Genomic DNA, 26,287 nt, shown 5'->3' with positions numbered 1-26,287 from the left:
AAAAAAAAAGGGCACAAGACGCAAATAGTAAGAGAAAGAAATCTAAGGTCAAAATACCACCATCGGAAGATTTAGTCCAAATCTAATGCAAAATAAGGTACAGGGCCATGTCATTAGTCTAAGGTATACGATTTACCACGAGAATACGGCCGTCGTAGAGAAGTGTGCAAACAGAGGACACGCAGAAACCCAGGCAGAAGGGGACAGAAAGACCAAACTGGCTGGAGATGTGGGCTCGCTCCCATGCACGGAGGGCATCGCGGCAGGAAGCACGAACACACAGAAGACCAGAATAACAGAACGAACACTGAGGTACGATACGCTTCCAACTGTGTATCATGAAAGAATTTATGCTTTCTCCTCAAGTCCCTATGGAACATTCACCAAAATCAATACCACATGGAGAACACAGAAAATTTCCAAACACATATAAAACCCCACCCAGTACAGACACTAACCCCTGAGCACACTGCGACAGAATGAGGCATTAACAAAACATGCAGAAACAAAACTACCAAACACCTTTCTCTTAAGTGTTCAAAAACCCAACATGAAAACAAGGAAAGTGCATAGAATAAATAAAATGAACGCATCGCGTATCGAGAATTGCAGGGACTGCCTGAAGTCAAGTTCAGAAAGTAATTCATAGTCTTACGCACTTAAGTAATTAAAAAAAAAAAAGGAATCGAAACAAATAAATTAAGCACTGGACTCAAAAAGTTAGACTAAGAACCGGAAAATTAAACCATATGCTGTTCAAGGAAAAAGAGGAAGAAGATCACAGATTACAGAAATTAAAGGAATTACTAAGTCGGGGCCCCGAAACTCGAGAAACTGATAAAAGTGGCTGGGGGTCCGGGACCATTTGGCAGTGTGGACAGCTCTGGACAGCCCAGGTGCTTTTCGGGGAGGGGGATGGAGAGCATTGCAGCTGAAGAAGGCTTTCAGGAACTAGTCTCAGCATTTTAACCAAACCAAACAAACAAATAACACTTTGATTATGAAAACCTTCAATGGTGTTCAGAACCAGGGAGGAATATGGGAACACCCACGCATGCAGCTTGAACGATTATCAGTATTTGCCATTTTGTTTCATCTATTAATATCCATTTTTTGCAATTCCATGGAATAAAATATCTCAACTTTAAAATGGTAAAAGATGGAAACCGGTTGAGTCATACAGTTTTTTAGAAGTTTCTTCTCATTAAGATTATGAATTTTAAAAATGATATTCACCAAGCTTGCAAAGATGGCATGGCTAGGTCCCAGGTCCCCTTTCACCAGGTCCTCCTGTAGCTGGTGTTGGCGTGCGCCGAGAACCAGCCACGTGAAAACTTCACACGAGAGAAGGGCTAGTTCCACATCTGTTGATACCATCAAGGGTTGCTGGAAACGCATGATAAACTTCAAAATCTCGTTTGCAGCCAAACTCCACATTGGTGGGGAGCCATCTCTAGACTGCCCATACAACTTGGCTACACTCTCTTCTGCTGAGTATTTTTTCCAAAAAGTCCTATTACATGACAAGCTAAAACCCCTGAAGTTCTTGTGGACCCTGAAGAACTGACCCTTTTGTAACAGATGGCTTAAATGGTGTTTTCTTCAGAGTAATAGCTGTGTCCGTCATGCCGGAAGCTTTACTCAAACATGTGTTCCAAATCTGACTCTACAGGACATAAAATGACTTCAGTGCAAGCGGGTCTCCACACAGGCTGCCATCTGGGGGCTCCAGGGACCCCTCCTCTGCAAGGTAGTAGAGGGACACCACCTTGCCACGAGGAATCCTAGTGCAGAAACACATGCAACTTCTCACTTCGATTTTGCTGGCCTTCACAACAGCCCGTGATGTTATTTTAATGGAATCTTGTGTGCATAAGTTCCCGTGAGCTGGCTGTCCCGGCGAGGGTTCTATCTGAAGGGAGCAAAACCATCTGTACTCCTCTGCTCTGTGAGTTAACGATGAAGCAAGTGTTAGATTCTCCCCCACTCCCTATTTCAGAACTATCCTTAAAGCTCTTTAGAAAACGCTTTTAATGTTTCTAATTTTTCTGTATCCTGCAGGAAGAAAAACTGTTTTTTGGAAATATTTGCAAGCTCAAATTGAGCAAGAGCTGTAAATAAAAACCTGGCATATAGTTGGGAGCTTGGCTTTCAAGAAGTGCACAAATGTACTTCCGGGAAACTATAAATAGAACCAGGCTGCGCCCCCCGCAAAAAATGGTGAAATGTCCTTTAAGTTCTCATATATAAATGCAGCTATTAAAGACAAACAAGACTTGCAGAAGTAAGTGATAGATGGAGCAATCCATCTAAGAGTTTGCGATCGCTATTTTATAAAAAAGGTGTTGCTGGACCAGCACTCTAGGATCCCACGCTCACAATGGAAAGGCAGGAAAATGGGAACTGAGGTTGAGCACAGAGGACTCACCCCAAGGGCTGTGCCGTTGGGACCCCCTTCCTCCCCCTGCCCCCGTCCTGGGGGGAGGCGTTCCTGCACAGCCCTTAGCACCTTGCCGAGGTCACCAGCCAGTCCCAGGCCCCCTGCTCCCACCCCATCATCCCCGCCTCCCTTACTGGCCCCACACCCCGGGCCTCCGCTGGGCTCACACTGGCACAGATCACAAGTTATTCTTGGAAAGCCATCCTGATTACCCTAAATTCAGTGGATAAAAATACACCATTTGAAAGTGGGAAATCGTTCCAGTGGTCGAAGAAGGCCACAAATCTCTGTGACCGTCACTGCCGTTGCAGTTACGTAGGGTCAAGGTCACGGAGCATGAAGAAGAAGGTCTTTCAGAGCTCCCTCCTTAGCGACCTCCGGACGTCGGCTTATGTGTTTCACCTAACAGCTAGGAAGCAGCATGGCCCGTATTACCTAACACTGACAGTTGAAATATTTAAAAATAGAAGGTGTTTCTTCCACTTGGCAGAAGAAGAGGGCAGTGAGCAGGCTGTGGGGTTGCACTTCTCGGGGTGAGCCAGCCCCTTCCAGCAGGAGCCCCCAGGGCAGCGACATGCACTCCACCAGGACTTTCTGGACCGGAGGCGCCCTGCCCCACCCCAAGTATCCAACAGGGAATGCAGCACCGTTCCAAGAGCTCTGTGGGTCACGGGCGGGGGGACCACCCAATAGGAGGCTGGAAAGGCGGGGCTTTAGTGTGTGTTGGGGTGGGGGGAAGAAGCGGGGGTTAAGGTTCAGACTTGAACTACACTCAGCCTCTTAAATGCCGTGTAACCTGGGGTCCTGATGGGCGGTGGCTTCTTGCCGTTCTCATGGTGGGGTGAAAGGCCCCGCAGCATGTGATCCTAGCAGGACAGCAGGGGACAGGCGGGGACAGCACCCGCTGCTGCCATGATCACCAGGCCTGCTGTAAGGGCTGGCGATCCCGTGCCGAGGCGTAAGCCTGCTTCTAGCCTGCAGACACTACAAAGTACGATCTGGGAGAAAATGCACCGGTAACTCTCAGCAAACAGCGTCTACTAAACAACTATGAACAATGTCTACTTTACAGACATCACACGGAGATTTCATTTCCATACCGTCTGTATGCCGATGACTCCTGATGTTAGGGCCCCAGCCTCAGCTGCCCCCCGTGTTGGGGCTCATGTTCACACCTGCCTTCTCAACACCGCCAATGGGGCACGACTTTTCAACAGTCCCCTCAAGAGTGGCTTCATCCGTGTTCCCACTAAATTCACGGCAACTCTGCCATGCACGTGCTCAGAGCCCAGACCGCAGGGTCATTCTCACCTCTTCCGCTTCCTTCAGGGCACGCCTGCGCCCCCAGTGAACCCCACGTATGTCCAGTATTTCTAGACTCTAAACCATGTTCCCCATGCTCGCTGCCTCTACCCTGCCAGAGCCAGGGCCCTGCCCCTCGCCCACCCCACATGTCCGTCACTGTCTGTAGCACGAGGCAGGGGTGTCACCCCTCCACTCAGCACCTCAAGGAGCTCTCCACTCTCTCGAGGACAAAGCCCTACCTTGCAGGATGGCTGCAAGTCCTCGCGGCCCCACAACCGCCCCAGCTCTTGCCAAGAACGCTCCTCTACTCCTGCCCCCCTCTCGCCCCAGGCACACCCACTCCGGCCTCTGCACCGGGCCACTCGGCACCAGCAAGTCCTGACCTGCCTACCCTCTGCCCCTGATGAAAATGTCCGCATCTCTGAGCTCCTGCCCCTGCCCTGCTTCCTGGCTGTAGTTCATTCACCGTGCGTGTGGACTGGCTGCCCTCTCCCCCAGGATGAGCTCTGCAAATAGGAGGGATCCTTGTTTCATTCCTAAGCATATGCATCCCGAGTGCCAAGGGCAGAACCTGGCACCTAGACGGCCCCATCACTACGAATGGGTGCACGAGTGAGCGAAAGGATGAGCCCTGCGCCAGGACAGCAAGGCCTTCCTGGGCCACTTTATGGGCAATTGTAGAAACCCACAGCCAAGAATGCCATCTGTCCTTCCTGCTTTTCCCTCTGCAGCACTTCTAACATCCCAATGCTCCACGTAACTCAGTGCCACCGAGCTTGATTCGGTGGGCACATTCGGAATCCAGGGCCCAGCACTAGAGAAGACAGCTCTCCTCAAGTACATCCTGAAGACTCGCAAAAATGGACCAGAAAGCAAACCTAAGCAGCTTCACAGGCATGGTCATTTCCAGCCAAGATACACTAGGTGAGGAATCAGTAATGGAAGGATATCTTCAAAAACTTCATACCTTCGATGAAATACACTTCTGAATATCTCATTTCTTCCAAGAAAACAGAACCATCAAACAAAATTTAAGGAAGCTACAAATTAAATACTTCAAATGAGAACTTAGCCCTTGTGCCCGCAGAGAAGTGTGTAAACGTGCACGCTGACATCCGAAGGAACAAAGGTTAAAAATTAACGTGTCCCACGTTCAACCTGGGGGTTTAGAACACGAATATCCGAATGACGCCCCCAAGGAGCAGAACAGAGTTCTAAGGCTGGGCGTCAACAGGCCAGGAACTGACTGTGCGTCAGAGGACGGCAGAGGCAGAAGCTGGGTCTTTGACGGGCGGTGAACACACGCAGCTCACAGGACACGCAGCGTGCCCTTGACTCCAACACCACCACGCCCACCCGACCCCCGTGTTCCTCCTGAAAACGTCTAGACCCTGGCTCCCTGCAGAGCCACCCATGCTGTGGGGCTGGCCCGGGAGCTGAGGCAGGACAGCCACGCGGACACCCGGGTCCCCTCGGTGGGCCTGCCACACGGACGGCCACACACAAGGCTTCCCTGAGGCATCCGCGGCCCGAGAGGAGCACCAGCCCGTTCCACGACGGCTCCAGACAACAGCAGCGGCCCCCACCTGCCGCCTGGCCTCCCGCTCCTGCCCGGCTCCCCTGGGCCGCTCGGGAGCCTCCTGGAGGTACAGATGGTCTGGGTTTGGGTCGACAGCACCCCGGGCAGCCGGCACTGCTGTGAGGCTCCCCACATGGGCACTTCTCCGTCAAAGACGGTGGCTGCGGCATGACTGAAATGCGCAGTAAACAGGACCACTGGAAACGAAATCCTGTCCCAGGCAGAACGTGCGCAAGGCTGGGGAAGGTTGGCAAGGCCGCCTGCCTGACCCTGGCTGAAGGTCCCGAAGACCCCCGTGAAGGCTCTGCAGACTCTCTGGGCTCGTGTCCCTCCCCACCGCTGCCTGGATGTGTGGGACACAAAGCTGGTGAGAAAAGACAAAAGCACAAATGTCGGACGGCTCAGCCAGTCCTGGGCACGTGTCTGCGATGGGTGACGCTTCTGATCACAAACACCACAAAAGTCGGCCTTGGGAAAAACCCTTCCTTCTACCTAATAATCTCCTTCAAATATCCAGGAGGACAGTGAGGGATGTTCCCCACTTTCTTCGTCCACGCAGATCCTAGGGTCACTGCAGCCATCACCACATCTGGGCTCGTGTGGACGAGCGGCTGAGAGCATGGACATGGCGGGCTGCACAGGGGTGGCCTGGTGGTCTACCCCAGGATGTGGCAGCCCAGGCCCGCACCCTCCCAGTGAGGCTGGCAGGACTGATGGATGATGTGGCCCACGCGGGGCAGCGGAGCCCCCAGCTGCCAGGACCAGCCACACCCTGGAGGGTTCCCCCCCCGGGTGCCCTCTCCCAAAGACGAGCAGATAGTGGGGTCACGGGACCGCCCAGAAAACTATCCCCTTGCAAGGCAGAGCCCAAGCAGATAGACAACTGTTTCCAAAGCCCAAATCCACAAGGCAGACGGTAGACCACATCGTCACTCTGAGGGTAAATGTCACTTCCTTTGCAGCCGTGCCTCGGCCCTCTGCCGGCTCTGTCCTTGAAGACAGTGGCATGCCAGGAGGAGGCCGCTGGGCCAGGTCCCACGCCCAGGTGGGCAGCAATGAACGGGGACTTCTGCCACATTCGGCACTGAAAACCTCAACGCATGTCCCTCTCTCCAGAGTTTCCCAGCATTCCAACGGCATCCCTGAGAGCCTGTCTGGGGAGGTTCGAGTGCACATACAGGGAAGCACAAGCAAGAAGATGAGAGAGGAAGGAGGGGTCAGGTGGTGAGTGATGGGGACCGAGGGTGCCTGTTCTCTCTCCTGCCCATGCAGGGCCTGCGGCCAGAGAATCTGAGAAGCGCCAGCGCCCTGTGTCAGCCACAGCGCCGTGTGTCCCCTGACGGCTCACAGCTCTGGGACACGGACAGTCCAGGCTGCAAGCTCCCATCCTGCTGGGCCCCCAGTGCTGGGGGGTACGGCCCACGCTCCATCACCTACGAAGGCCAATGTCAGTGAGTGCCATGGGCGCAGTGGAGGGAGAGGGGCTGGGTTCACGGGACAGGAAGCAGACACAATAGAGCGAGGCCTGAGGCACAAAAGCACAAAATCCAAAACTTTATACCATAAAGGACCATACTCAGGAAATAATCCATCTTCTCTTCTGTAAATTCCACCCACCAGTGAATTCATCGGACTCCAAGAAAAGCAGCAGGGCTGGTGGGTAACTTGGGGAGGTGTGTGTAGGAACTGGCCGGGCGCTGTGGTCCGTGATCTGAAGAGCCTTTGTCCCTCTTCTCCCTAACGCTCAGGCCTCTGGGCAGAGGGATAGCTCCTGTGAGCACGCTTGGAGCCTGTGTCCCTGGGGCCCCTGGGGACTCGCGCTGCCACGCTCTTCACTTCAGGTGAAGCCCCTGAGGTTCTTGTGCATGGCAGTCGGCACAAGCCCGCTGATTCACGGCTCCGGGAGTCCTCCTCCGGGGCCCACCCCATTCACCATTGAGTAGGTTTGGGTACCTGATGCAGGAGAAGGCAGACACGGCTCCAACTTTATCAAACACAGAGCTAAAGCCCAGGTAGACCGCAACCCTCACAGGAGACATTCTCCACATAATTCAGAGCATTTCGGTGTCAGGTTCCCTGCATGGGCTGGTTTTGCTGCCTTTCAAACAGGAGTCCCAGGGTTGCCATCACAAAGGCTTCTGGGCTGGGGGAGAGGGAGGTGGTCACCCTGGAGGAGCAGAGCAGACGAGAGCCTGGCTACCGCCGACAAGAGGGTACGGAGCAGAAGACGCTGGAGAGCCGAGGGACGCCGCGGCCAGGCTGAGCGGTCACGTGACGCCAGAGGCCACCCAGGCTCAGAGGCCCAGCCGCTGCTTGAGGCTGCACAGCCCGAGTCAGGCAGCCCTGCAGAGCCGCTGGGCCCCAGGCCTGACTCGGCACTCACTTCTTTCAGTCTGGAATGCAAAGTGGGAGCACAGGAGTGGAGCAAGGAAGGGAAGGAGCAGGACAAACGGACACTCTGTGCGTGTGCCCCATGAGATGCTGCTCCTGGCACAGCGGCGTTCCCGTGCGCGGACTGCCCCCAGGAGGGCACAGACCTGATTAAAGGGTGGGGAGGAGCACACCGCATGCAGAGAGCCAGGCTGCTCTGGCCAGTCGCAGGGAGATGGGCTGGGAGCCCAGAAAGGACTGAGAAAGGAGGTACTCGGGGTGGGCAGGCCTTGGAAGTACAGCTTTCCACAATTCTGACTGGTGAGGACCTTCGGCCACAGAGGGGAAAGTGGAATTTGAGGGTTCCTCGGCAGCACGTCTAGGGAAGAAGGCAGTGACGGAAGCTGGACGGCGCAGGGCAGCATCCTTCTGTCCAGAACGACTTCCCAAAAGTGACTCCGAGGCCCCTGCGAACAGCTCCTATTGCACGCCGCACAAGCACACGTGGATGAGGCTGCAGTCCCCTTGGGGGTCGAGGCTACATGGGCCACAGGCTCCTAAAGCGGGCCTAACCTTACGTCAAGGCTGCTCACACAGGTTCTCGGGCGAACCTGGGGAGGGAGGGAAGTGGGAGACTTCTCAACATCTGTTTAGGCTGAGTGGGTCGAACGGTGGGATTTTCGCCCCTCAAGTTTTCAAACTGCAGGGTTTGACTTTGTATCTTTATGTTCTAGATTTCGTTTTTCCTCCAAACCTGAAAGCAAACGAGCAAGCAGGAGGAGCACAGCAGGCCCCCCACGACGCTGGGGCACATGCTCATGCAGCGTGGCCGATGGGCACGGGGTGCCCCACACGCACCTGCGTCCGCGGGCAGGACGGAGCACGTTCCCCGCGGCACAGCCTCCTGCCTGAGGGAGTGACAATGGCGCCGGGATGAGGAAACCAAGGAGGGTGGTGTCCGTCCTGCCAGCCCGGCTGGCACTTGGGCAGGAGCCACCCACGGCAGCATGACCCTTTACCGTCCTTTGCCGCACCCCATCCCAAGCCCGGAGAGCCCAGCTTCCCATCACACGCACACGGGGAGCGGCACCTGAGAATTATCTCGGGGGCGTGGTTCCCAGGGGAGCCACTGCTTAAGGCAACTCATCACCTCAGGTGCCAACAGGGAGGTTTTCTGGCGCTTTCCTGGGCTCATTAGGGGGTCACGCATGTCTCATATTTGCTTCTACCGCATCAGATGCGTTTTCTCTCACCAAAATTAAACAACAGTATAAGAAACATGCCTGGGAGGCAGCAGAAGCTTCTGGCACCAGCTAGCCTCCCACAGCTTCTGCTCCAAAATTCAAGAGGATGGTCAAGAACTCCAATAACCCCTTGACAGTGTGGGGGTCAAATACCTTTTAAGATGTGGGAATCCACGGCTAAAGCTAAACCTCACTTTCTTCTTAGTTTGGGTAAGTTCTCTCGAGTTCCTGTAGTTTCTTCAAGAATCCACATTTTTCTTTTAAAAACTGTACTTTTGTTAAACTGTTAGCCTCAAACAGAAACCTGCCTGACTGGGCCACACATGCTTCAGGGGCACACATATGGAGGGTGGTGCTGCCTGCATCCCACACCGCGGAACATGCTGGAGCTTCTCCTGCGCACAGCTCCCATCCCCAGAGTCAGCCGCCACGTTCCCCCGGGCGCGGGGGTCACAGCACTGTCAGCGGTGGTCTCTCCTCCAGCAGTACAGAGCAGAGGAGGTCCTGCCCCATAATTACATGCTGGGTGTCCTGAGAGAGCGCTCCTGCCTCAAGAATCCCCGTCCCCTCTCCGTGAGGCGGAGGTGCTCAGGGCAGCGAGGACACTCTGCTGCCGTGATGAGTACATGCGTGATGGACAGCAGCCCCTGAGCATGCCATCAGGTCAACAGTGTTTAATATGTGCATCCTGTTCTTTTGTTGGTAAAGATTTTATTTATTTTAGAGAGAGAGAGATAGCGACACAGATAGTGAAAGACCATGCGCAGAGGGAGAAGCAGGCTCCCCACTGAGCAAAGAGCCCGACACAGGACTCGATCCCAGGACCCTGGGACCACGACCTGAGCCAAAGGCAGACGCTTCACCGACTGAGCCACCCAGGCGTCCTGTGCACCCTGTTTCCCTCCACTTTGCTCCTGGATGACGGAGGCACTGTTCTCCAACCCCTTCACTCAATCAAGGCTGCTGAGTGTCCACACTGTGCAGAGCCGAGTGAGCTCCGCTTCCAGTTCTGGAAGCCAACTCCCAACACGTGGGGTACCATGTCTCTCTTCCATAATAAACACACATTGTTTTTATAATCAGAGGGAAAAGTCTTGTTACTTCAGAAAAATGACAATGATTCACAAATGAGTTCCTTAAATGTCTCTCAAGTCCCCTATAGCCCAGACACCTGGCTCAGGTGGCTGTATGATCCAGGGGCATTTCTCACTCCCCTCAAACTCAACATCTCTCCCCACCTGAGCCGATGAAGTGGCTTCCACAGGACTCCGGCTCAGCCACTGTGTCGGCGCCCCAAGTCCCCAGCCGGGAAGAAGAAGGACGGCCTCCAGGAAGGGGTAACAGGTGTAACACATCCATAACCCCGTTACTCCACTTCTTCAAGAAACAAAGGAATGGGATGCTAACCGGGCGTCACAGTAATAAGAGCGGTTCTGTGTGAGGGGTGGGGAAAACGGTTGCATGGTTTCTCGTTTATGATGCAACTATTTTACAGTTACAGATTTGAAAACAAGGAAAAGAAAACAAAAAGAAGGAAAGGCTTGTTTACACAGAAGAAGTTACGGGGGGGGGGCGGTTAAGAAATCAGAATTAACCCAAACTAAATAGCATTTTGGCTTTTTTCTTCTATAATACAGACTTTCCTACCATGAAACATCATTCTTGTATGAATTATTCCACGTCTCAATCGAAGATGGTGCACAAATAAAAGACAGGACTAGTGCTTTCTATCTGACGTCAGACTGCATAAGGACTGACTGCATGTAAAGAGAACCAGTATCAGATGGTGCCATTCACAAGCAGAACGGCCCAGCAGTGGGACTAGACCAACAGTGGGGAGGGCCGTCTGCGCCCTTCCCCACTCACAGTACGAGTTTCCATGTGAAGGCTGGAGTCATTCCTGCAAATCATACACGTATGGGTTTGTTCTCACACTGCCGAGCGTCATGAGGGTGGTCAAGGTCAAACTCAACTGTGAGGAAATCTCCCGGGGCAAACTGGGATTGACAGAAAAGTACGTTGAAGAACGTTTCGACTCCTTATTGTGACGATGTGGCTGTAAAGAAGTTTTCACATTAAGTTTCAAGTTCTGTTTTCTTGTAGGATGTAGTTTCTGGTGGGGTGGAATGACCAAGCACCGAGTGGTGAAGAAGGCCCTTCACAGAAGCAGCCCTCGACGTGCAAGCTTTGTGACCGTCACACCTACCAGCACGCACGCACCTCCTTCCTTGCCAGCCGCCCACGGGCGTGGGCAGCAGACGCTGACCGCAGGTGAGGCAGGAAACGCAGTATTATCCAACTCTGACCAGTGGGGATCTGGCGACCGGGAAGTTAAATGACTTGCTTCAATGTCATAGGGGCACGCTCCCCAAGGCACCATTTCTCAAGTTGGGTGGGCCCCCTCAAAGAAGAGGCCCATCAGGACCATCCCAAGATCCTGAACCGGCTCTGTCACAGTTAAGTCACATGCCATTGTCAGTGTGTCTGTCAACGGGACATGAAGAGATGACATCTATCCGGGAACTACTAAAAATCAGACACATATATGTGATCCTCTTAAGAATCCTGCAGAGAAGGCATTATTATCCCCATCCACAAAATGAACGATCAGCCTAATAAGGTCAGGCCTCAGGACGAATCTGAAGTCCACGGGCGGTCTCACACTAAGCCAGGGGAGTCCTTTATCAGGTCTCAGCAGGCCGTGTGTCCCCCCCAAGCCAGAAAATTAATCCGGAGCCCACCTCTTTCTGGTCCACTTGGAAACAACACATACTTCCATGGCCCATGGGGCTGTCTGGAAAGTCTCTTCTTCTGCCCCACACCTGGGGGAGCACTAGGAACCTGCCTTAATATGCCCAACCACGCAAGGATTCCGTGTTTAAGCAACGGTAACACTGGCGAAGTGAACTCAAGAGGAAGTGAAAGTGGGCATGGTTTACTTTACATGGGCTGAAATTAAAACCTGAGTGTCTCACAGGCGATTTGGAAGCCTCCTTCCCTGAACCTGGGGTCAAAGTCAAGGCGTGCGGGAGGAAGGTGGAGGAAAGGCGTGAAAACAGAAGACAGAGTGGGCTGTGAGCATCCTGGGGGGCGGCCAGGCGAGCGCCGGCCCCAGGGACATGGAGCGCCAGAGCGCCATCCAGGGGCCTTTGCAGAGAAGTAACAGGAGCTCCGCGTGTGGGGAGATGCCAGGACCGAGCCTTGGCAGACCGCGGAGAATCGCTGTGCGAAGAAGGACTTCCCTTCCTTGACACTTCCAGCCTCTGTGTAAGGGGACCGGGGAAGGCGAGGCAATGGGTTGGTCTGATGGGGGCCAGGCCCACCATCTCTCCATCCCGGCCGGCGCTCGCGGAGGGGGTGGGCAGGGTGGCACGCAGGAAGGCTGGGGTCCAGGAGATGCCGCAGAGCCAAGACCACCAAGATAGAGGCCTCGGTGCATGGTGAAGGCAAGGGTCCAGCAGTGTGGTCTTGAAACGCGGGCTCAGGACTCTACGGTGCACTCACACCCAGGCCTTGAGGGGCTACTCCTCTCAATAAGGCCGAGCGGCCTGCACAGGACAAACGGTGCCCAGGCTGTGAGCTAACATCCTGGAGGACACTAGATGGGGGCAGGGGGAAGTGTTTTACAGAAAAAGAAAAAAAAAATGTTTCCATGGCCATCTAGATTTGGAAAACGTTGCTTAAAGCGTGCTACTTAGAAAGATTGCATATGGAATGAAAAACATAATCACAGCTGATGTTCTTTTGCTAATAAAAAAAAAAGGAAAAGGCGCTGGGGAGACAAGGTGACTGACAGGCCTCGGCCATGAGAAGCCTGGGCCGAGGCGAAGGTGTGACCTGCCCGCCGTCCCGGGGCTACCAGCAGCCTGACCACGCCAGGCAGGGAACGTGTGGCCGCAGCTCAAGCTCAGAGCTTTTCCCCACAGATCCTCCTATGGATCAGGTCTGGGGTTACATCTCAAACGAGCAGCTGGCACCTTTGGGAAGAACACACCCTCTGGAGCTCAAGACAGAAAAGAACCCCACTTCTCTGCCTCTTCAGGAGCATCAAGCTGATGCCCGATTCACTTCCACGACGGACAGCCCATTTCACCCCAGGAGCAGAGCACAGGGGTCAGAGGATCTGATGGCCCACACTGCTCCCCCCAGAGCCCCCCAGTGTGGTGGGGCCTCCAAACAGCCCTTCGGGTGAGCCCGAGCCCCCCAGGCCGAGCGTGCTGACTTACCTGTGCTGGGCATGTGGTTCACGCGGGCAGGGTTCAGCAGCTCCACGGGCTGGTCTCGGCCAGAAAGTCCATCTGGAGGACAGAAAGCACCAGGCTTCAGAAAGGGCTCTCATTTCAATGCAAATACTTCACACTCAGAGTCTGTAAGGAGACTCCTCGCGAACAATGGAAATGCGTGTCCTTCTTTTAAAGGAGAACAGGTTTGGTGCCATCACACATTATTTTTATTTGCTGAATCAGAAAATGAAAAGCCCCTTGTAGAACAACCAAAATAGTCCCCGAGCGAAAGATGGCCAACAGCAACTCTGGGCCGACGACATCTATCTGGCTTGGCCGTTCGGGCTCACTTCTGTTTAGCGGCCACGTTATACCTATTGTGTTTGTCAGAGTGGCTTTTCTGCAGAGGCCACAAGCAGTAAGAGGATCAAAAAACAAGAGCCACTCCTCCTCTTCCCAGATGCTGACAGACGGCCTGGGGTGTTAACAGGAACAGCCCTGGGAGGCCCAGCCGAAAACAGCTGTGGGGGTGCCTGGGGGGGGGCGCTCAAAGGAAACGAAGACACCCAAACACACTCTCAGAAGAATACTTGGCCAGGTACTCACAATGTAAAGAATCATTTCTTTAAATGCACTTTCTGCCTGGATTCGGGCCCTGTTTCTATCTCTCCAGGCTGAGTGCAAAGATGGAGCTGGAAGCCGGCCACCACCTAAACCCGGAGCAGGCTGCTTTTAGACTGCCTGAGATTTTCCATTTTCTCTCAGATAGAAAAGAAAGAAAACTCTGGCAAAACTTCCAGGAATCACACTTTTGGTTTAAAATTAGCTCCTGACAAGTGGTGTAAACCGGCCTGCAGTGACAGGCGCGTCATGAGGACGCTGACGTGGCGGTCACTCTCGTGACTGACTGAAGGAGAAAGCGCCGGTTTCACAGAGTGGCCACGAGCTCCCTGAGGCCGAATTTCAAATCACCACAAAGCAAATAACATCAGATCTACGGACTGCACTAGAACCTCACTTTTCACCCCAAATGGGTAACCCCTTGCACACCTGTCACATGTAGTGTTACACAACCCCCGTGCGTCTCTGAAAGTGTTCACAATCCAAGGACAAAAAGCATCACCCGGAGGAGATCCAAACGTGAGCTCTTGAGATCTGAAGACCCCCAAGGAAGTGAGGGAAAGGCGTGGGAGGCCTTCTCAGGGGAATCCACCACGGGGCATCTGAGACTCGTCTCCCCAAACCAGTCACGCATCCCAGCAGTTACTAGCCATCGCCAGGCACCTCTGGGGCTGAGACAGTCCAGGCTGCCTGAGTGAGGAGGACCGGCCGGCCGGGTAACACCCTGGAAGCGAACACCAGGCCCAAACACTCACCCTGACTGCGTGCACGAGGGCTTCTGCCACGGACCAGGACCACCCCCGACAGCCCAGGTGCCGACCTGTAAGCCTATCACTATGCCGCATGAGCACCTGCACTGCCATTCAGAGAGAGACCTGGAGACTAATAGAAAAGCACTTTGGAACCTTTTTTCCTGAAAATAAGTAAGTGAAATTCATTTTGTTTATAAATAAAGTTAAAATTTCATTTTCAAAAATACAAGATTCATAAAAGTATATTTTCTAAAAAATCTGAATCCCACTGTAAATACTTTCAGAAGGCCCCTCTGAAAATCCTAATCTAGCTGCTATTTTTCAGTGGGCAAGGGTCAGGAGCAAGGTGTTCGGAAAACCATCCCATTCGGGGCTCTGCAACTAGGTTCAGAAGAGGACCTCAGCTTCCAGCTGAGTGAAGGCTCCAGAACAAGAAACAGTTTAGAAACCAAGAAGCCAGCAAGGTTTCCTGAGGAAACTCCGAATTCCGGGAGCAGTTAGTGGCCGCGCCAGGCCAGCATCCTAGCTTATATAAAGACCTTTCCTCGAGTTTGGGATTGAGCTGTGTATGTCTGGCCCAAGCCCCAAAGGTCTAATTACTCCAAAACCAAAGGCATAAATGATGCATCATAACACGTTACTTTTATCCACACTAAAGTGGGAAGATGCATCAAATCTCAGTGCAATCAATTCAGAGTATAAGTTAAAAAGATGTGTGGTTATGTGTACGCAAAAGTATCGCCCGTGTGTTTTATTTATTTATTTTTTAAGATTTTATTTATTTATTTGAGAGAGAGAGAATGAGAGAGAGCACATGAGAGTGGGGAGGGTCAGAAGGAGAAGCAGACTCCCTGCCGAGCAGGGAGCCCGATGCGGGGCTCGATCCTGGGACTCCAGGATCACGACCTGAGCCAAAGGCAGTCGCTTAACCAACTGAGCCACCCAGGCGCCCGCGCCCGTGTGTTTTAAATCAAGGTATGGCTTTGCTGAGTCGGCTCCTGCACAGAATGTCTGGACGCTGGACTGGGGTAGCCTTACTGAATGGCCAGCACACAGGTACGTGCTTGCTGACCCACCAGAACACGCTGCCGTGTGATGGGGGCACACTTTGTTCTGCGGGCTGGAAACGCTGGGGCCTGGGGCCTGAAGCGTGGAGGGGGGCACAGCCTATGGCTATGAGGCGCATCCATGTCTTTCTTCCCCCCCTCCCCTGAATTCACAGGGTCTTCTGTGGAACCCACTGAGAAGGTCAAGCAGGCACCGGACACATGGGCCAGGAGAACCCGGGAGAGGTCGTGAGGCACACAGAGGAGCCCCGCACGGCTGCCACCCCAGGACAGGGGAGCCCCCCGCTGCCCCACCCCAAAGAGCTCAGCCAGCCCGCGCTTGCGCAATGTGGAGACTGAAGCAATTTCTGTGACAACTGCCACATCATCCATAACACAGAAAACCAAAACCTCACTAAATGAAAAGGTCAACACCTTCCCTGATATATATAATTAAAGAGGATCTGCACTTTAATGCTGCACAAAAATGCACCAATAAAGATACTACATGAAAAATCCACACACAGGTTACCTAACCAAATGGGGAGGAGAGTGTGAGGGCAGGAGTGGGGGCAGGGAGGGGGGAGGGCAGGGAGGGCAGGAAAGAGGAAGGGAGGGCAGGAGGGAGGCGGGGAGGAAGGAAGGGGAGGGGAGAGGAAGAGAGGTCAGAGGAGGGAGAAGAGAGAAGAGAGAGGAGGAGGGCAGGGGAGAGAAGGGAAGGGAAAAGGGGAGGAGGGGAGGGAAGGGGAGAGCACAGGGGAAGGGAGGGGAGGACTTGCATACAGGACTGGGAGAGCCTCCTGTCCCCGCCTCACACACTACAGTCCTACCTGGTGGGGACCAGAGAGCAGCTCATTAAGGTGAAATCTGCCCTTCCCTGAGGGTCTGTGACACTGAGCATCTCCCCCCACCCTCCGCCCACGCACTTACTGACTGTTCTTAATTCAAGTCTTGGGCCCCTTTTTAAAAAATTAGGTTGTCTTTTTTCTCCTGATTCAGGGGAATTCTTTACAAATTCTGACCATGGATTCTCTGGCAGTTACATGGGACAGACACCATCTCGGAGATGGCCTTTCTTGACGGTCCCATCCATCAATCCTTTTGTAGCTTCTGCTTCTCATGTCAGGTTGAAGAAAGTCTTCCCTACCTGGAGGCTGCAAAGATATTTTACCGTACTGTCACCTGCAGGTCCTGTGGCCTTGCCCTTCACGTGTCTCTCATCTCATCTCTCTGCTCTTGACTCTTGTACACGGTGTGAGGTGGGGGTCTTTGGTTTTTTCAATGAGAACAGCCAAAGGTCTCATCAATGTTAGTAAGACATCTTACTTTCACTGCTGGTCAGCACACGAGTTCTGTCAGACATCAAATCTCTGTCCTATTGGCCAATTTGTTTATACCTGTGCAAATAATCATACTGTCTAACTGATATCATTTTACAATAACTCTTAATATCTAGCAAGGCAAGAGTCCCTATTTTCTTCTTCAGAACCATCTTGGGTGATGTGGGTCCTTTACCATATAAGTTCTAGAATCAGCTTGTCTTCCAAAAGACAGAAAGACAAAAGGAGAAAGAAAAAGAAAAAGAGAGAAGGGGAGGGGAAGAGTGGGAGGGGAGGGGAGGGGGCTAACTAACTCTCTGGGACCATGTAGGTACCTAGAATTGGGAGAACAGAATCTTAGCAAGATTACACCTTCTAATCCGTGAACATGGAATATCACTTCACTTCATTTCTATCAAAGATGTTTTAGAATTCTGAGTGCAGAGGTATTAAACATCTTTAGATTTATTCCTAGATGTTTGGTATTTTAAGTAACATATTCTACACAGTACTGTAGATTTAAATCACCGCATGTGGGTTTTTCATCCCAGCACCTCGCCGAACTCATTCATTCGATCCTTTATCTGAAGTGGATTTTCCACCTGCAGGATCGTGTGTCTATGACAGTGACAGTTTGGTTCTCCTTTTCTTTCTTTTTCTTGCCTTATCCTGTTGGCTAGGACAGATGCTACATCTGCACAGAAACACTGAGAGACACCTGGCGCTGTTTCTGATCTCACCCCTTCCTCCTCCTTGCGTTTCCCTGTGTGTGAGTGCAAGCCTCCCAAACCAAGGGCTCTCGGCGACCCAAGTATGAATGCCAGGAAACTCTCATAAAGGTAAAATAATGTGATAAAATACATCCTAAACTGTGCTTAGGGTTGCTCATCTGGTGTAGGTGGGAGAGCGCCATGGCAGGGCGGGCTGAGGGGGCACTGTGCCACCTCCCAGCTCCTGGACGGCAGTGGCCCCTCATCTTCAGGCACAGCTGGTTTTCAGACACTCGGTAGTGGGGTCCGAGGCCTCTGGCAGCAGTAATAATGCCAAGTCTTCATTCCAGCCAATTTTCCTACCCATTTTTATTTTTTCATACAAACTTATTTTAGAACAGTTGTGGATTTACAGAAAAATTAAAAATAGCAGAGTGTTCTCATATACCCGCTTCCCCCACGATGGACATCTTCGACGAGGATGGCGTGTCTAGATCTGGTTAACTGAAGCCCCCCGTGTATTCCGGGTTCCAGCCCCCAACCCAGGATCTCACATGACCCCGAGGTGTCCCATCTCCTTAGGCTCCTGCCCTTGTTCTTAATGACAGTGACAACGTGAGGGAGTGCAGGTCAGGCACTCTGCTGAATGTCCCTGGGCTGGGACTTGTCGGATGCTCTCCTCATGACCGGACTGGGCTGCATGTTCCTATCATGTGACATCGCACACTACCAACGGGACCCATCGCCGGGGTCGTTGGCGTCGGTCCCCTGGCCGGCGTGTGTCTGTCAGGCCTCCCCACTGTAAAGGTGCTTGTTTGATTTCCTGTCTACACAACGTTCTCTTAAATGAAGCCACTCTCTGTAGCCCGCACTGCCAACAATGGTATCAGCTACCCTTCCACATCCACTTCCCAGGATCCGGGTGAGGGACACGCTCCCAGGGACGCGGCACGGAGCACCAGACACGGAAGGCAGCCCAGCCTCTGGGTCCCCACGGAGAAGGCAGGAGCGAGGTGCGCGGGGCCGGGCACCACCAGCTTGGTTCAAAGCCCGTTCTGCCTATACCCAAGGCGTGACCCCGCGCTCCTCCATCTCATTTCTCAGACCCGGGGCGCATCCCTGAGGCAGGAACAGCAACAGGCCCACCCTGGAGATGTGCTGAGAATTAATTCTGTGTCTCAGGGGCCACCCTGGGCCTGGTGAGCAGTCATCAGATTTTCTAGTAGTGAGAATGACAGTATTCCTTTCCTTTCCTCTGTCCCCTCCCATCATCTAATCCGGTGTGAACTCAAATCTAACAGGGAACATGCTAGAATGTATGCCAGGGGAAGGGGTTCTTCCCTCGAAAATGCCTGAGCTCCAGGATGAGTGTTGGCTTTTGCTCTGCTGCTGCATCCGCTACGGCTCCCGCGCACGCCGCGATGAGCAGGAGGCTCCGGGGGGAGAGGCAGCCCTGCTTCCTGGGTGCGGGCCGGGCGTGCTGCCACGGGGGGCCGCGACACGCCGTGTTCTGAACGGGGCCGCAGCCCGAGGAGGCGGCCGGTGCTCTTCCTGCCCTCTCGAATCCGGAAGCACGTGCGCCTCGAGGACAGACTGGTGCCGGGGGGGTAAAGGAGGATAAGGACACCGACTGAAGGCCCGGGACTGATGCTGAACGAGAGAAGCCCAGGTTTCCATAAAAGTGAACTTACTGAGAAAAGTCACATCCCTGACACTTGTGTTGGGGGGTGTGTGTGTGTGTGTGTGTGTGTGTGTGTGTGTGTTGGTATGAAACTCAATGCAGGAAAAACGCTTTGAAGAAATAGGTAAGCCTTTGTATGGGAGACCCAAACTTAGGAGGGTCTCTTGCCCGGTGAAGGATGGCTTGCCTTGTGCCCAGAGTGAAGATGGAAGAAATCCCGGTCTGCGTGGAGGCCTGGCAGCAAGGAAGACAACTTCTGGCCTCCAGCACACAACACTGCAGGAGAGGTGCACGACTACGCACCAGCCCTCACATACAGTGTAAGTCAGGGTGGGATCACTGGGGTCTGGATTCAGTGGACAACGTGCCTTCCTACACTGCTGACATGAAGCAACCATTTCCCTGCACCCAACCTGAGAGAGCTGCACAATTACCACACTGGACATTGGACCCCCTTGTTCATTTAAATTATAAAAGGGGCCTCACTACAGGGAAATGTCCCACCGCAGAGGCGGAAATGATGCTTGAGGGCAGCAAAATACTCAGAATCTCCCTGGGGCCCCCCGCTTGACCTGAGCCACCCCAGTAGGGCCTCCAAGCTCCACCCCAGGAGGACTTGGCCTGCCAGCCTCCCTCCTCCTTTGCTGAGTGTCCTGCCCTCCTCTGGGAACCGCCTGCCCGCCCTCCACAGACCACATCCAGCAGTGCCTGAGTCCAGGGCAGTCGGCACCACTCAGATGCCCCACAAACTCAGGGAGACCCAACAGGCAGTCCCCGGTGAGTCCTGCTGACAGCCCCCAGCAGCCCGGCCCACCATGCACGGTCCTGAAAAGTACCAAAGGTCTGCAATAAAGCTTGTGTCTCTGCCCATTAATGTGAATTAAACTTTAATGCATTAAATCTTGTGGATTCCTGAGGCATGTCCAACATTAGTTTATGTGTATTTATCAGAAAACAATGAAGATGGAAGATGCAATCTTTCTCCTTAGCAATATCTCTTCCTTTAGGAAGATCGGGCAGACCTTTAAAACATCAAGGCTCATCTGTGAAGTATTCTCCTCCCTCACCTAAAAATCAAAACTAGCTCCAGCTCCCAGTTTATAGGAAATAGGAGCTGAAAGGAACGTGCTGAAAAGACACCAGGAGCTAAGACCAGTCAAGTGTGGGATGAGAAGACACCCTGGCTCCTTCCAGGGGCCAGGCGGCCTCGGCTTCTATTCTAGACACGTCGTCAATCCCAGCATCCGGATCTGAACAAAGTACTGTGAAAAGGTATTTTCTGAGACCACCGGTAAACCCTAAACCATGACATGATGTTTGGGAATTCATTTTGTTGAGTGTGATAATGGGATTCTATCTGTTAGAAATACATGCTGTAGTATTTATGGGAAAATGCTGTGGCATCCAGGGTTTGTTTTAAATTCTCCAGAAAATGAGGGTTGGGGAGGGGGCTGATAAGGTGGGTATGGTCTGAAAGCACAAGGTTTCGAAGGCTGGAGAGAGGCATGGGGGCTCCCTACACACATTAAGGTCTCTCTTTTTTCATCTGTGCGTGAATTTTTTCATGGTATTTTCTTTTTTTTTTTTAAAGATTTTATTTATTTATTTGACAAGAGACACAGCGAGAGCAGGAACACAAGCAGGGGGAGTGGGAGAGGGAGGAGCAGGCTTCCCGCCGAGCAGGAAGCCCGATGCGGGGCTCGATCCCAGGATCCTGGGATCATGACCTGAGCCGAAGGCAGACGCTTAACGACTGAGCCACCCAGGCGCCCCTTCATGGTATTTTCAAAAGATGCCAAGAATAGAAATAAGTCCTCACTTTGTATTTAATAGCATTTGCCCCTGCTTAACTCCAGCTAGGTCACATCGCCTAACCAGCTTTCTCGCTAAAATTCCTGACAGTCTTTCAGTTATTACCAACCCTGAGCTGTGCAAACAAGAGCAAGCAAACCCTCCTGGCTCACATACAACTCAACACGCAGGTCGTGGGCATGTGAGATGGGGCACCCAGGACCCGGGGTGCACGCCCTCCACCATGGGGCCCCCGTGGCACAGGCTGTGGCCTCCCTGGGAGTCACGCTCTGCTTCTCTACATGCCCAGACCGGTGACCTCCCTGACACCCAGGGCTGAGTCAGGGAAGACGAGACCAAACGTCCCCTCTGCTTCGGCCCGGGCGCCAGACAGCTCAAGGAAAGGCTGACGCGACGTGAATGGGACGAGCCACAGAGGGAAGAGTCACAGCCTGCTGCTCAGAGGAGTTTTCTTTGAGAGAATTCAGAAGTGGAAACACACTACCCCGCCAGCCCCGTGGGGGACAGGGTCCACACAGCCAGAAAACTCTGGTAACAGGACAGAGTGCAGGGCGAGCTCTGACCCCAGGCCGAGAGGGGAAGAAAGGGAATGAAGGCAGCATGTCTGTGTCCCGAAGGGAGCTGCCCATGGCAGAGTGGGGTCTGTCCCATCCCCACGTCCCCACGGGTCCGGCTCAAGCCCAGAGCTGGACAACACTGACCGAGCAAGGGACAGAGCGGGACGGGGTGTGAGCACACGAGGGCAGCTCTGTAGCCGGCACCGAGGGCAGGCCGCCGTGGTGCTTGAAGCCAGACCAGGCCCGGCTCCCCTCTCTGGGTGGGGGCCAGGCTTCTGGGACGGGCCTTCCCAGGGGTCGGGCCACTCTCCGACCCCCGACAGCAGCAGCCCACCCCGGACAGCTCTCTGCCGCTCCCCCGCCCCACGGCCCAGCCCCGCTCGAGCGGCCAGAAGTGATTCAGGAAATCAGGAGAAAATGTCCTCGCCCGCCTTTGAAAACAGATCCGTCTTGGCTCCCTCGAGGATGTCCATCTGCCCTGTGGGGAGGACATAATTGGTGAGTCATTCCAAAGCTGTTTTGAAGAGCGCTGGAGGCGTGGGGGGGGGGGGGAGCTCGCATGTAAGATGTGCAGCCTTCCCAGAGTCTGTACGAGAAATAACAGACAGAAGCCACAGGGAGCACTGCACAGGGACACGGGGAAGCTGCGCGTCCCGATGACTCATGCACGAGTTTTCTAGACGGGGTCCCTTACTAATTAAATTAGTAAGGACACAAAGTAACGCGGTTATTGGCAGAGACGGAAAACCAGCCCCGCTATGTGCCTGCAGACAAGCACACTTTCTCCAACTGCACGTGTGTGGAAGCCCGGAGGCACACCTCTTCTAGTTAAGCCCACCGCAGGCGTTTTTCTGCAGGTGGCCTATTTTCTGAACTAACAGGAGGCCGGGTCCCACAGGTCACATGGCCCCGTGGCATTCAGAGTCAGACCCAGCTTCCACCCCTTGTACGGCCTCCTCAGTAATCATGTTATTTAAACTCAGACTCAGTTTCCCCATCTGTACACCGCCACAAGAAGTAACTAAAATAACACATGTAAAGAATGGGGCACTTCACCGGCCCTCCTGTGATGCAACCGCGCAGTCCCGTGTCCACGTGGGACAGACGTCGCAGCCCATGCCAAGGCATCCGACTGGGGCAAGAGCATCTCCTGAAAATGTGAGTCGGCAGCTAAAACCACTGGGTGGATAAGCCATTCTCCCAGAGCACTTTGCACGCTGCCGGGCATTAAGAATTAGCTGAAGGGTGTTTGTGGTTAAGTGACAGCAAGCCGGGAAATAGGTACATATTCGTAAGCAGCTCATGAGAAATGACTCACGAGTTCCTAACAATAAACTGAAAATGGCCAACTGGAGAAAGTCCGCTCCGGCACGTGAACCGTGCGGCTGGGCTGCAGCTACGGAGGGACACGGCCCAGGAGACCCAGGCAAGATGGGAAATGGAGCCCCGGGCCCCCGCTCGCCCTGCCCCAGCCTCACTGGCTTCCAAAAGCCTCTCTTGTTCTTTGCACAGAAAAAGGGTCCTTTGCCCTTCTTCCTTTCATGCAACCTTTCAGAAGCAACCGAGCACGCGGCAGATGCCACTAACGCTCAACACCCCAGGCCCTGGAGGGAGGGACCGCCGGCCCGGGGGGCCTCACCCAGCAAACGCTTGCAGAGTCTGTGTGGCAGGCCTTCTCCGCTAGCACTGCGTGGGGCAGTATTTGCTTCAGCTCTTACTGAAGCGTATCTCCTTCTTCTCAGTTCTTATTCTTGCCAAATCTTGCTGGAACAAAGTAACACTAACAGTAGAGTTTGCAGTGTTGATTAGAAGCCACGCACACTCATTCCCGGCACTCACTAGGAGTCAGGGACCGGTGGGCAGGCTGCGTTCCCATGACCTGCTTCGGTCCTCAGCAGGGAAACAGCATGAACGCTTCTTTGTGCCCATTGTAGAGATGAAGACACTAGGAGGGACACATGACGAAGGCCACCCTGATGAAGGTCGGAAGCAAGTCTACTGCCCTCTCTCTCCCCACTCGGCCACTCAAGCCACAGCGTCCGCACCCCACCATCCGTCCACGTGTTGAACAGACTGCACTGAGCTGGTTACTGAGCAACCATCCTAACGCTGGGGATACAGTCTCCAACGATATCAAGTCCCAGTACCCCAGCCTTCCACTCATGAAGAAGAAATGACATGCACAAACAGATGGTGCGGTATCATGTGCTGGAAACAAAATCCACATGGGAAGAATGTGATTGGAGATTATCTCTTAGATACAGTGATCCAAGAGGGGCTTGTGATGGGGTGACCCCTGAGTGATATGCAAGAGGGAGCCAAGTCCACTATCTCCCCCAAGGCAAGGGAACAGCGAGTGCAAAGGCCCTGAGGTGAAACAAACTGGGTGGGTTCCACTGGGCAGGAGCCAAGTGACCAGGGGCAAAGTGAGAGGGGCCAGGCCACAGGTCCCGAAAGTCACCTCGAGACTCAAGTTCTAACTTCTGTCCTCAAGGCTCATTTCAGCTGCCACGTAGAACAGTAAGCAGGACCAGGGCCCCTGAGGAGGGAGCATGGAGGCGGCAAGAAGAGCCCAGGAGGCTGTTTCTAAGATCCAAGGCTAGAGAGACTGGTGGGCATGCAGCGGTAAACGTGGTCCGACTTGAGGTATATTTTGCAGGTTAACCCACCCGGACTTTAGTGAACCAGACACAGGTGTTAGGAGACAAAGCACCTCCCTGAGAAACGAGACAAAGGGAAGAGGGGCGGGTGGGCGGGCGGGGTCATGCCTGCTGGGAGGGAAGGTCCCAGCACAGACTGCACTGGACTGAATTCTGAGAGACCTACTGGTCATTCCGAAGAGCAAACGGAACTTCTAAATGACCTCTGACCGTGACTTTATGACTTTCAGGGGGAAGGGGGCACCAAACTGTTCAGGATTTGTGTCAGCGGGTCAAAATGCAACTTGATGTTTTAGTTTAGCGCATGGAGCTCAAGTAGCTGGTTTATAAGCCCTAATGGGGCTCTCCACCCAACTCCCGCCATCCAGACACCTAGCCTCTTGGGTGGGGCTTCTGGAATACGCGCTAATCTCTTCTACGGAGGGAACTTCGTATGAAATGATACTCACTCCATGCAGGAATCTTGGGTCAGGAAAGAAAGGGCATAACGTGCATTTAAGTGGTGAAAACAGGTTTCATCTTTCTAACTGACTGCTTCATACTCGTGCTCATGTCTCCCCCACGAAAATGTAGTTTGTCCTCACTGGAACGATGACCAGGTGGAAGGTCTGCCTCAGAGTGCAGCCCCACGTGCAGCACCAGACCTCGGCCGCCCACTGCCGGGGTGGGGGGGCCTCTTCCACAATGGCAGCCTCACCGGTGGCACCTGTCACATTTTCCAGTTGCCACATATTTCCCGCTGTGGGGCACAGATGTCCTCTGGTTACATCAAACGCCCTGGTTTCATTTCATTCATCTCTTTGGAGCCAAGTGCTCCAGACCGGGCACTGCGGGGGGTGGGGGGGCAAGTCCTAACACCCTTCACCCTCAGTACCCACGTCTCCAACCTTGGACATGCGCCCGGAGAGTCCAGAGCCCCTGCTGAAAGCAGCCGAGGTGACAAGAAACTCCCGTCAGTGTGACCCAAACACCTGCCCTCCCCGGCAGCTCAGCGAGGGCAGCTCCGTGTCTCTGGCTCCTCGAGCTCGTCTTGGTGCTGCTTGGTGGCTGCCATGGGCTCAAAGCTCCCTCTGGCAGCTCATCTTGGGGCTGGAGCAGTGGTACAGAATCAGAATACTGTTCCAAATTGCAGGTCAGTGGTGTGGAAGCATCCAGAAGGCCCCCACTATCAGCCATGACACGTCACATCTGGCTCTCCTGACATCTTAACCTCTCCCCCAGAAGCAGCCATGCTCCACCCACCTGCCAGCAACCTGGATGGGAAGGGTCATTTTCAGGAGCCTGACACTGGACTGTCATGTTCCAGGGGCCTACTGCCAGAGGCGTCAGCAGAAGGAGGACAACGGAGGACTGTCTCATGAATTAGGCCAGCACCTGCGGCTTAGAAAGGCCTTAAACACCTGGTTCCTTCCAGAGCCTGGAGCTCAGAGCACCAGCAGTGAGCCAGCCTGCAGCACTAGGGTTGGGAGGCCGGGGAGCCAGGGTGCTGGGGGTCTGGAGAGCTGGGGAACTGGGGGACTGGGAGGCTGGGGAGCTGGAGAACTGGAGGACTATGGAGGAGGGGCTGAGAGGCTGGGAGGCCAGGGAGCTGGGGAGCTAGGAGGCTGTGGGGCTGAGGGGCCAGGGAGCTGGGGGGCTGTGGGGCTGTGGGGCTGAGGGGCTGGGAGGCTGGGAGGCTGCAAGGCTGCGGGGCTGAGGGGCTGAAGGGCTGGGGGGCTGTGGGGCTGGGAGGCTGCAGGGCTGCGGGGCTGAAGGGCTGAGGGGCTGTGGGGCTGAGGGGCTGGGAGGCTGCAGGGCTGCGGGGCTGCAGGGCTGAGGGGCTGAAGGGCTGGGGGGCTGAGGGGCTGGGAGGCTGCAGGGCTACGGGGCTGAGGGGCTGAAGGGCTGGGGGGCTGTGGGGCTGAGGGGCTGGGAGGCTGCAGGGCTGCGGGGCTGCAGGGCTGCAGGGCTGAGGGGCTGAAGGGCTGG

At 54.0% G+C, this 26,287-nt stretch overlaps 1 protein-coding gene across 3 annotated transcripts in view; it reads right to left on the bottom strand.

Annotated features, from left to right (window-relative positions):
- The window catches only part of HDAC4 (histone deacetylase 4), a 276,416-nt gene that overhangs the window by 141,726 nt on the left and 108,403 nt on the right, over positions 1 to 26,287 (bottom strand). For all 3 annotated transcript variants that reach the window (XM_035006743.1, XM_035006742.1, XM_035006744.1), the window contains one exon: positions 13,165 to 13,236. In XM_035006743.1, the coding sequence (XP_034862634.1) occupies positions 13,165 to 13,236 (72 nt within the window). The remainder of the gene's footprint in view (positions 1 to 13,164; positions 13,237 to 26,287) is intronic.

The sequence above is a fragment of the Mirounga leonina genome, unplaced genomic scaffold, assembly GCF_011800145.1.
Source record: "Mirounga leonina isolate KUSES-001 unplaced genomic scaffold, KU_Mleo_1.0 Mir_151, whole genome shotgun sequence".
In the NCBI taxonomy this organism is placed as follows: domain Eukaryota; kingdom Metazoa; phylum Chordata; class Mammalia; order Carnivora; family Phocidae; genus Mirounga; species Mirounga leonina.
The sequence above is the reverse complement of the archived record's forward strand: the minus strand, read 5'-3'. Positions and strand labels throughout refer to the sequence as shown.